This window comes from Schistocerca serialis, chromosome 11 (assembly GCF_023864345.2).
Source record: "Schistocerca serialis cubense isolate TAMUIC-IGC-003099 chromosome 11, iqSchSeri2.2, whole genome shotgun sequence".
Taxonomy (NCBI): Eukaryota; Metazoa; Arthropoda; class Insecta; order Orthoptera; family Acrididae; genus Schistocerca; species Schistocerca serialis.
In genome coordinates this window covers 113,587,859-113,600,158 of record NC_064648.1, presented here as the reverse complement: position 1 = coordinate 113,600,158, position 12,300 = coordinate 113,587,859, and the positions used below count along the sequence as shown (strand labels likewise).

The 12,300-nt window shown below is 45.5% G+C and overlaps 1 protein-coding gene across 1 annotated transcript in view; it reads right to left on the bottom strand.

Moving 5' to 3' along the window:
* The window catches only part of LOC126426710 (alpha-mannosidase 2), an 813,563-nt gene that overhangs the window by 200,656 nt on the left and 600,607 nt on the right, over positions 1-12,300 (bottom strand). Inside the window, exon 8 of the mRNA XM_050088631.1 lies at positions 767-962. Within this exon, the coding sequence (XP_049944588.1) occupies positions 767-962 (196 nt within the window). The remainder of the gene's footprint in view (positions 1-766; positions 963-12,300) is intronic.

Genomic DNA, 12,300 nt, shown 5'->3' with positions numbered 1-12,300 from the left:
AGGGAATTAGATTAGGAAATGAGACACTTAAAGTAGTAAAGGAGTTTTGCTATATGGGGAGCAGAGTAACTGATGATGGTCGAAGTAGAGAATATATAAAATTTAGACTGGCAACGGCAAGGAAAGCGTTTCTGAAGAGGAGAAATTTGTTAACATCGAGTATAGATTTAAGTGTCAGGAAGACACCTCTGAAAGTATTTGTATGGAGTGTAGCCATGTATGGAAGTGAAACGTGGACGATAAATAGTTTGAACAAGAAGAGAATAGAAGCTTTCGAAATGTGGTGCTACAGAAGAATGCTGAAGATTAGATGGGTAGATCACATAACTAATGAGGAGGTATTGAATAGAATTGGGGAGAAGAGGAGTTTGTGGCACAACTTGACCAGAAGAAGGGATCGGTTGGTAGGATATATTCTGAGGCATCAAGGGATCACCAATTTTGTACTGGCGGGAAGCGTGGAGGGTAAAAATCGGAGAGGGAGACCAAGAGATGAATACACTAAGCAGATTCAGAAGGATGTAGGTTGCAGTAGATACTGGGAGATGAAAAAGCCTGCACAGGATAGAGTAGCATGGAGAGCTGTATCAAACCAGTCTCTGGACTGAAGACCACAACAACAGCAACCAGTGTATCTCGCGCATCTCTGGCTAGGCAACCCAACTTGCATCGTTCGCCTCCAGGTAGGGACGATGTAGGCTGGGTTGCCGTGCTGGAAGCGACTGCCTGGACAGAGGCAGACTCCAGAGCGTGCGCCGAGCGTTACCTGCGTGGCGTCCTGGATGGCCTCGAACAGCTTGAGCGCGTAGTCGTGCATGACGAAGGCCTTGCTGGTGCCGGCGATGGCGTCGTGGTGCTGGAAGAGCGCCAGCGAGCGGCGGGCCCGAACCAGCCGCTCAAAGTCACGCTCCAGCAGCCGGCGCATCACCGACGAGTTGGACGGCGCCGACGAGGTGGGCGGCCTGGAACAACACGGCCCAGTCTCACCACAGGCTAAGGCAAACACTCGAAAACCTCCACAGGCAGAGACGTGGAAAGAATAGAACCGTGTGACGGCTGCGGTCCAAGCGGCTAGCCTGTAGTAACACAAGAATACCTATGTGCGAGCGGCCACCCGAAGGAACCGAACTCATTTTTTCTGAGCTTATTTATACACATTTTCTACATCTACATCTACATCCATACTCCGCAAGCCACCTGAAGGTGTGTGGTGTGTGGCAGAGGGTACTTTGAATACCTCTATCGGTTCTCCTTTCTATTCCAGTCTCGTATTGTTCGGTATGCCTCTGTGTGAGCTGTAACCTCTCTGATTTTATCAAAATGGTTCAAATGGTTCTGTGCACTATGTGACTTAAATTCTGAGGTCATCAGTCCCCTAGAACTTAGAACTACTTAAACCTAACTAACCTAAGGACATCACACACATCCATGCCCGAGGCAGGATTCGAACCTGCGACCGTAGCGGTCGCGCGGTTTCAGACTGTAGCGCCTAAAACCGCTTGGCCACTCCGGCTGGCTCTGATTTTATCCTCACGGTCTCTTCGCGAGATATACGTAGGAGGGAGCAATATACTGCTTGACTACTCGGTGAAGGTGTGTTCTCGAAACTTTGACAAAAGCCCGTACCGAGCTACTGAGCGTCTCTCCTGCAGAGTCTTCCACTGGAGTTCATCTATCATCTCCGTAACGCTTTCGTGGTTACTAAATGATCCTGTAACGAAGCGCGCTGCTCTCCGTCGGATCTTCTCTATCTCTTCTATCAACCCTATCTGGTACGGATCCCACACTGCCGAGCAGTATTCGAGCAGCGGGCGAACAAGCGTACTGTAACCTACTTTCTTTGTTTTCGGATTGCATTTCCTTACGATTCTTCCAATGAATCTAAGTCTGGCACCTGGTTTACCGACGATTCCATTTTAAATCACTCCTAATGCCTACTCCCAGATAATTTATGGAATAAACGATCTATTGACACACAGTCGCCGACCGTGATGGCCGAGTGGTTCTAGGCGCTTCAGTCCAGAACCGCGTTGCTGCTACGGTCGCTGGTTCGAATCCTGCCTCGGGAATGGATTTGTGTGATGTCAGGTTAGTTAGGTTTAGGGAGTTCTAAGTTCTAGGGGACTGGTGACCTCAGATGTTAAGTACCATAGCGCTCAGAGCCATTTGAACCATTTTTTTGACACACAGTCAATATGGGTTTAGGATACATCGTTCATGTCAAACACAACTATCTCTTTATTCACATGAAGTGCTCAGTGCTATTGACAAGGGATTTCAGATCGATTCCGTGTTCCTGGATTTCCGGAACGCTTTTGACACTGTACCACACAAGCGGCTCGTAGTGAAATTGCATGCTTATAGAATATCGTCTCAGTTATGTGAGTGGATTTGCGATTTTACTGTCAGAGAGGTCAGAGTTCGTAGTAATTGACAGAAAGTCATCGAGTAAAAGAGAAGTGAATTCAGGTGTTCCGCAAGGTAGTGTTATAGGCTCTTTGCTCTATATAAACGATTTTGGAGACAATCTGAGCAGCCGTCTTCGATTCTTTGCAGATGACGCTGTCGTTTATCGACTAATAAAGTCATCAGAAGATCAAAACAAACTGCAAAACATTGTAGAAAAGATACCTGAATGGTGCGAAAAGTGGCAGTTGACACTAAACAACGAAAAGTGTGAGGTCAGCCACATGAGTGCTAAAAGGAATTCCTTAAACTTCGCTTATACGATAAATCAGTCTAATCTAAAAGCCGTAAATTCTACTAAATACTTAGAACCACAATTACGAACAACTTAAATTGGAAGGAATACATAGAAAATGTTGTGGGGAATGCTAACCAAAGACTGTGTTTCATTGGCAGGACACTTAGAAAATGTAACAGACCTACTAAGGAGACTGCCTACACTACGCTTGTCCGTCCTCTTTTAGAATACTGCTGCGCGGTGTGGAATCCTTACCAGATAGGACTGAAGGAGTACATCGAAAAAGTTCAAAGAAAGGCGGCACATTTTGTATTATCGCGAAATATGGGAGAGAGTGTCACAGAAATGACACAGGATTTGGGCTGGAAATCATTAAAAGAAAGGCGTTTTTCGTTGCGACGGAATCTTCTCGCGAAATTCCAATAACCAACTTTCTCCTCGGAATGCGGAAATATTTTGTTGACACCGACCTACATAGGGAGGAACGATCACCCATATAAAATAAGGGAAATCAGAGCTTGTACGGAAAGATGTAGGTGTTCGTTCTTTCCTCGTGCTATACGAGATTAGAATAACAGAGAATTGTGAAGGTGGTTCGATGAACCCTCAGCCAGGCACTGAAATGTGATTTGCCGAGTATCCATGTAGATGTAGATGTAGAATTGCTTCCAGTTGCTGACCTGCTATATTGTAGCTAAATGATAAAGGATCTTTCTTCCTATGTATTCGCAGTACATTAGACTTGGCTACATTGAGATTCAGTTGCCATTTCTTGCACCATGCGCAAATTCGATGCAGATCCTCCTGCATTTCAGTACAATTTTCCATTGTTACAATCTGTCGATATACCACAGCATCATCCGCAAAAAGCCTCAGTGAACATGCAATGTTATCCACAAGGTCATTTATGTATATTCTGAAGAGCAATGGTCCTATGACACTCCCCTGCGGCACACCTGAAATCACTCTTACTTCGGAAGACTTCTCTCCATTGAGAATGACATGCTGCGTTCTGTTATCTAGGAACTCTTCAATCCAATCACACAATTGGTCTGATAGTCCATATGCTCTTACTTTGTTCACTAAACGACTGTGGGGAATTGTACCGAACGCCTTGCGGAAGTCGAGAAACACGGCATCTACCTGGCAACCCGTGTCTATGGCCCTCTGAGTCTAGTGGACGAATAGCGCGAGCTGGGTTTCACACGACCGTCTTTTACGAAACTCATGCTGGTTCCTACAGAGTAGATTTCTAGTCTCCAGAAAAGTCATTATACTCAAACATAATATGTGTTCCAAACTTCTACAACCCCAGCTGTTTTGGCTACAAAATCCTATTTTTCAACTAATCATCGGTTCAGTGAGACGGCGTTAGGCCACCTTCGTGGGAGGCCCTGTATGGCTGAATGGTACCACCCTACTGGTCGACGTCTTGCCCCACCAGTAACCTCCCTTTTATCCACGTACTGCTTCCTGTCTAGGGCATCCTTCATTGGGCCAAACAGATGGAACTCGAAAGGTGCGACATCCGGGCTCCAAGCTGGAGGAGGAAGAACAGTCCAATCACGTTTTGTGAGCTCCCCTCGGCAGGGCAAACTTGTGCTTAGCCTTGTGTTCCGTTGTCGGAGGAACCGTTCGTGTCCATTTTTATGGCGACGAACTCGCTCAAGCCGTTTCTTTCCTCACGGTGGCACTTCAGAGGTGATCGTTGCACCATTTCGTAGGATATCGAGCCGAGAATAACTCCTTCAGCGTCCCACAAGACTGTCGCCATGACTTTATACCGCCTGACGCTGCGGTTTTTTCGGACGCGAGGTGGTGTGGCGGCAATCCATGGATGTTTTGTTTCCCGTTGGCCGTGATGAACCCATGTTCCATCGCCTGTGACGACGTTCGAAAAAAAAAAAAAAAAAAAAAATTGTCATGCAAAGTCTCGTAACGCGCAAGCAATTCCGCACATACGAGGTGTGGCTAGAAAAAAACCGGACTAGTACTGGTGAAACAATAAAACGAATGCAATAAGGCTGAAAGTCGCGTGGCCTGTCACGTGACTCTCGCTCCGCCTACTGCTCGAGTTTCCTCTGCCTCCTGCACTCAGTCTGCCCGTGGCGTCTGTTTTAAGTAGTTGACGTTTTGTCTGTGCGTCGGAAAATGTTGAGTGTACAGAAAGAACAGCGTGTTAACATCAAATTTTGTTTCAAACTAGGAAAATCTGCAAGTGAAACGTTTGTAATGTTACAACAAGTGTACGGCGATGATTGTTTATCGCGAACACAAGTGTTTGAGTGGTTTAAACGATTTAAAGATGGCCGCGAAGACACCAGTGATGACACTCGCACTGGCAGACCCTTGTCAGCAGAAACTGATGCAAACATTGAAAAAATCGGTAAACTTGTTCGACAAGATCGCCGTTTAACAATCAGAGCAGTGTCTGAGTTAACGGGAGTTGACAAGGAAAGTGTTGGGCAGATTCTTCATGAAAGTTTCAACATGAACAAAGTGTGTTCAAAAATGGTTCCAAAGTGTCTCACAATTGAACAGAAGGAACGCCGAAGAATGATTTGTTCTGACATCCTGGAAAACATTGAAAGTGATCCCACCTTCTTACAAAATGTTATTACTTGCGATGAACCGTGGTTTTTTACTTACGATCCCGAAACTAAACGCCAATCGATGCATTGGAAAACTCCTGGTTCTCCACGACAAAAAAAAAGCACGAATGTCAAAATCGAAATTCAAGGCAATGATGATTTTTTTTTTTTTTTGACATCAGAGGGATTGTGCACATTGATTGGGTACCAGAGGGACAAACAGTGAATCAGCATTACTACATTAGCGTCCTGGCTACCCTACGTGAGCGAGTACGGAGAAAACGGAACGATTTGTGGAGAAAAAAGTCATGGATCCTTCACCAAGACAATGCCCCAGCTCACAGTGCGTTGTCAGTGAAGACGTTTTTGGGAAAACACAACATTCCCATCTTAGATCATCCACCCTACTCACCTGATTTGGCCCCCTGTGACTTTTTTCTTTTCCCTAAAGTCAAGTCAGCTTTGAAAGGAACTAGATTTGAGACTGTTGAAGCAGTAAAATAAAAAGCGACGGAAGTAATGTATGGACTTACCGAAAATGATCTGCAGCATTGCTATGAACAGTGGAAAATTCGTATGGAGCGGTGTAGAGACCGAGGAGGAGAGTACATTGAAGGAGATAACATGAAATTGTAAATAATTGTAAATAAATGTTTTTTTTCCAGCATCAGTCCGGTTTTTTTCCAGCCGCACCTCGTATGGTCCTTCGTTGCTCCGTATGTTCTTCTGTTGTGCCAGCGGGCGCTCGCCTTTGAGTTCGCCAGGCAGGTGGACGAGTGTGTCAGCACTACCAACGCAGACGTTGAGGTGAGCAGCGAGATGTCTGACTGCGATCTATCGATTATCTCTAACGAGAGTGTCCGCACGTTCCAACACTGCAGGAGTCACAGCTGTGCGCGGCCTTGCGATGAACACAGAAGCCTCGCCCGATGATTCGCCGTGCTTTTGTTCACTGCCAGCTCTGCGTAAACATTCTGCAAGTGCCTAAGCATATGTGCGACCCTCTGGTTTTCCGCCAACAGAAACTCAGTGACACCTCACTGCCTGGACAGCACCTCTGTAACCGACGTCATATTGAAGCCTAGGTACAGCGCCGACCACCTATCGAAACTTCATGAAACTGCAGCAGCCGAAGAAAGAATATTCTCCTATCTCCCTGAACAAAGAATCCTTTCAACCGAAATTGGCCGAGAGAAAATTAATGTGTTTCATTACTTATACAATACTGTCCATTACAATTGCTACACCACGAAGATGACGTGCTACAGACGAGAAATTTAACCGACAGGAAGAAGATGCTGTGATATGCAAATGATTAGATTTTCAGAGCATTCACACAGGGTTGGCGCCGGTGGCGACACCTACAACGCGCTGACACGAGCAAAGTTTCCAACCGATTTCTCAAACACAAACAGCAGTTGACCGGCGTTGCCTGGTGAAACGTTGTTGTGATGCCTCGTGTAAGGAGGAGAAATGCGTACCATCACGTTTCCGACTTTGATAAAGGTCGGATGGTAGCCTATCGCAATTGCGGTTTATCGTATCGCGACATTGCTGCTCGCGTTGGTCGAGATCCAACGAATGTTAGCAGAATATCGAATCGGTTGGTTCAGCAGGTTAATACGGAACGCCGTGCTGGATCCCAACGACCTCGTATCACTAGCAGTCGAGATGACAGGCATCTTATCCACACGGCTGTAACGGATCGTGCAGCCACGTCTCGATGCCTGAGTCAACATATCGGGACGTTTGCAACACGACAACCATCTGCAGAGACAGTTCGACTGCAGCAGCACGGGCTCTCAGCTCGGAGACCGTGGCTGCGGTTACCCCTGACGCTGCATCACAGACAGGAGCGCCTGCGATGGTGTACTCGACGACGAACCTTGTTGCACGAATGGCAAAACGTCACTTTTTCGGATGAATCCAAATTCTGTTTACAGCATCACGATGGTCGCATCCGTGTTTGGCGACAACGCGGTGAACGCACATTGGACGCGTGTATTCGTCATCGCCATACCGGCGTATCACCCGGCGTGATGGTATGGGGTGCCATTGGTTACACGTCCTGCTCACCTCTTGTTCGCATTGACGGCACTTTGAACAGTGGACGTTACATTTAAGATGTGTTACGACCCGTGGCTCTACCCTTCATTCGATCCCTGCGAAACCCTACATTTCAGCAGGATAATGCACGACCGCATGTTTCACTTCCTGTAGGTGCCTTTCTGGATACAGAAAATGTTCGACTGCTGCCCTGGCCAGCACATTCGCCAGATCACTCACCAATTGAAAACGTCAGTTCAATGGTGGGCGAGCAACTGACTCGTCACAATACGTCAGTCACTACTCTTGATGAACTGTGTTATCGTGTTGAAGCTGCACGGGCAGCTGTACCAGTACACGCCATCCAAGCTCTGTTTGACTCAATGCCCAGGCGTATCAAGGCCGTTTTTACGGCCAGAGGTGGTTGTTCCGGGTACTGATTTCTCATGATCTATGCACCCAAATTGCGTGAAAAAGTAATCACATGTCAGTTCTAGTATAATACATTTGCCCAACGAATACCCGTTTATCATCTGCATTTCTTCTTGGCGCAGCAATTTTAATGGCCAGTAGTGTAGCATGCCCCTCGCACAAACAAGAGAAGTGTTGCACACCTATTCTCGGGAACACAACGATGCTTGCGCAGCGCCGACAGGCTGATGCGTTTCGGAACGTTCTTCGGAGCTTCCACGGCGTCGCGCGCGCCCACCCATCGCTTCAGCCGCAGCCGGAAACCGCAGAGTCTTGGCGCCAATTAAGCGACGCGGTGCGCCGCAGCCTTTCTCAGAATCCTTTATTGGCGGAGCCAGATTAAGTCTCTGCAGTCTCATACATAGCCCATCAGTCTGAATAAGGTCTGCCGTCCTCGCTTTGTGCCAGGGTTAAAATGGTCGCTGCTGATATTCCCCGCCACTTCTAATTAATGCTCTGCAGCAATCCAGCTACACCGTGCAACACAATTAAAGGATCGCAGTTTCGAAATCCCACAATTCTCTCCCGTTGCGACGCAGAGGTTTGAAAATTGGCTAAAACGTGCTTGCAACATTCCTCTGCGATGACGCAAAAGCGTGGAGTCCTGTGATGTCACCCTCGGCGACGCTTCAAACATCCAGAAATCGAGAAATGCGAAACACAGGCCGCGGCTCACATGAGACTGATGGGCTATGTATGAGACTGCAGAGACTTGATCTGGGTCCGCCAATAACGGATTCTGACAAAGTGTGCGGCGCAGCGCGCCGCGTAATTGGCGTCGTGCGTATCTTACGATCTGTGAGCACTTTCTCAGTAGAAGAAATGTGTTTCACAGCAGCGAAGACGTCCACGTCCTCATAGCTCTCAAGGTATACACTTGTAATATTATTGGGATTTCCGTAGTATGAAAGCTGTGAGTACCCTTGGAAAGGCATTCACCTATCTGTATATTAAATGATCAACCTATGAGATGAGACATATCTTTTGAAAGACATTTGTTTTATATAATTTACGTAACTGTAAAGATGCGCATCTAGCGCGGACGCTAATACGAGGGCGGTTCAGAAAGTAACCTCCGATTGGTCACAGTGCGGGTTGTGGGGGGAGTAGCGACGCCATCTGTGCGTTCACAGGTCAGTCGGCATCAAGCCGTGGTCGAGTGAACGTCGTACCTGCGCTAGTTTAGTTTTTGTGGCAGTTTGAAATGTGTGCTGCAATAGAAAACCCCGCCAAATGTGAAGTGCGTGCTGTCATAAGGTTTTTTACAGCCAAAGGATATTCTGCAGCAGCTATTCATCGTGAGCTTTGTGCCGTGTACGGACCAAGAGTTATGAGTGAAGGAGTTGTCCGTGAATGGGTACGTTTATTTAAAAGTGGACGAGAAAACGTTCATGATGAAGAGAGGAGTGGTAGACCATCATTGGTGACTGACGAACTCGTTCAGACAGTCGATGCAAAAGTTCGTGAAAATCGACGTTTCTCAATGTCGGAGTTGTCTACTGGTTTTCCACAGATTTCTAAGACTCTCTTGTACGAGATAGTGACAGCATGATTGGGTTACCGTAAGTTCTGTGCACGATGGGTGCCCAAAATTCTTACCGACCACCACAAAACTCAAAGAATGGCCTCTGCATTAGACTTTCTGTCACGTTATGAGGACGAAGGAGAACCATTGTTAAACAGAATCGTGACCGGTGACGAAACCTGGATTAAGTACGTGAACCCTGAGACAAAAGAACAATCAAAGATGTGGGCACATTCAAATTCGCCTACCAAACCAAGAAAAGCCTCGCAAGATTTTTCTGCCAGAAAACTGATGGCAACGGTGTTTTGGGATGCCAAAGGGGTGTTGTTGGTTGAATTCATGGAACGTGGTACGACCATTAATCAAGACGTGTACTGTGAAACAATAAAAAAGTTACGACGGGCTATAAAGAACAAACGCCGTGGTATGCTGACTTCCGGTATCGTTTTTTTGCACGATAACGCCCGTCCTCACTCTGCTCGCAGAACAACGGCCCTTCTTGAGTCCTTCAAGTGGGACGTTATCAACCATCCACCTTACAGCCCAGACCTGGCGCCAAGTGATTATCACCTCTTCATGCATTTGAAGAAATGGCTCGGGTCACAGCGGTTTGATGACGAAGAGCTCAAAGATGCGGTCACAGACTGGCTGCAGGCACAAGCGGGTGATTTTTATGCAGAAGGAATTTCAAAGCTTGTGAAGAGATACGATAAGTGCCTCAATCGCTATGGAGACTATGTAGAAAAATAGTGCAAAGATGTAGTTGTAAGACGTATATATTAAAATATTTTTATTTAACTTGGTGTATTTCTTTAAATCAACCGGAGGTTACTTTCTGAACGGCCCTCGTACATCGATTGCGCAGTCAAAGAAAGATTTTAACAGAAGCTGAACACAACGTTCCGCTTCGATCTAAATAAAAGATGACAGTAAAAAAGTTTGTAGATCTTCAGATTTTAATGTACTTCTGCTTGTAATGTGAAAACGTAAAGAAGGTCGACTTTAAGCTGGAAAAGTGAGCAGTCTTGCCAGCGTGCAGACAACATTATTAATTAATAAAATTCAAGTACTTTATGTTCGAAACTGTAAATCGGCAAGTTATTGTTATGACGGTGTTGGACAGTACAAGAATTGTCTTTAACGAAGGAGAAAAGTAATGACTGTAATTTGTGACGAAAACGTAAACCAAGGAGACAGCACAGGGCAGGCTGAAATCTGATCGCACCATACAGTTAGAAAAGTACTTATGTAAGTTATATTGTTTATAAATAAGCCCTAATTTGCTAGTGAGAATTGTTTGAAATATTTAGTGTTTACCAGATCTCTTATTCTATTCTTTTCCTTTATTTTTTTACCTCCATGTCATATTATTTTTATAAATGTCAAACAGCCTTTACTACAGCAGAGAATACTGCGGCATCCTGGTCGTGTACCCCTTGTCTTCTATACAACTCATAGCTGCCCCATTTATTAATGATTTCATTTGCAAACGCAATTTTTTTTACTGTTCATTGTTAAAGGTCCCTTAGGTAATTATAAAATTCATAATGATTACGTAAAGGAATCCGGGTTGTTATTTTCCAAATAACAGAAATGTAGTCCTCCCGCATAGGGGTAGCTCACAAAACTATGGTTCGACCAATACTTGAATATACTCGCCAGATCGCGAACCGTAGCAGTTGGGCTTGATAAAGAAATAGAGAAGTTCGAAGAAGAGCGCATTCATTCAGTAAACGCAAAAGCATCGCGGAGACGTTCAGCCAACTGCAGCGGCACACGCTGCAAGAGGGGCGTTCTACATTACATATTGGTTTACTTTTATAGTTCTGGGATCGGACGTTCGTAGAAGAGTAAGCAACATATTGCTTCCTTCTACATGTTCTTGTTATTGTAGTCTTCAGTCCTGAGACTGGTTTGATGCAGCTCTCCATGCTACTCTATCCTGTGCAACCTTCTTCATCTCCCAGTACCTACTGCATCCTACATCGATCTGAATCTGCTTAGTGTATTCATCTCTTGGTCTCCCTCTACGATTTTTACCCTCCACGCTGCCCTCCAATACTAAATTGGTGATCCCTCGATGTCTCAGAACATGTCCTACCAACCGATCCCTTCTTCTAGTGAAGTTGTGCCACAAGCTCCTCCCCTATTCTATTCAATACCTCCTCATTAGTTACGTGATCTACCCATCTAATCTTCAGCATTCTTCTGTGACACCACCTTTCGAAAGCTTCTATTCTCTTCTTGTCTAAACTATTTATCGTCCACGTTTCGCTTCCATACATGGCTACACTCCATAGAAATACTTTCAGAAACGACTTCCTGGCACTTAAATCTATACTCGATGTTAACAAATTTCTCTTCTTCAGAAACGCTTTCCTTGCCATTGCCAGTCTACATTTTATATCCTCTCTACTTCGACCATCATCAGTTATTTTGCTCCCCAAATAGCAAAACTCCTTTACTACTTTAAGTGTCTCATTTCCTAATCTAATTCCCTCAGCATCACCCAGTTTAATTCGACTACATTCCATTATCCTCGTTTTGCTTTTGTTGATGTTCATCTTATACCCTCCTTTCAAGATACTGTCCATTCCGTTCACCAGCTCCTCGAAGTCCTTTGCTGTCTCTGACAGAATTATAATGCCATCGGCGAATTTTTTCTCCATGGATTTTAATACCTACTCCGAACTTTTTTTTTGTTTCCTTCATTGCTTGCTCAATATACAGATTGAATAACATCGGGGATAGGCTACAACCCTGTCTCACTCCCTCCCCAACCACTGCTTCCCTTTCATGCCCCTCGACTCTTATAACTGCTATCTGGTTTCTGTACAACTTGTAAATAGTCTTTCGCTCCCTGTATTTTAACCCCGCCACCTTCAGAATTTGAAAGAGAGTATTCCAGTCAACACTGTCAAAACCTTTCTCTAAGTCTACAAATGCTAGAAACGTAGGTTCAC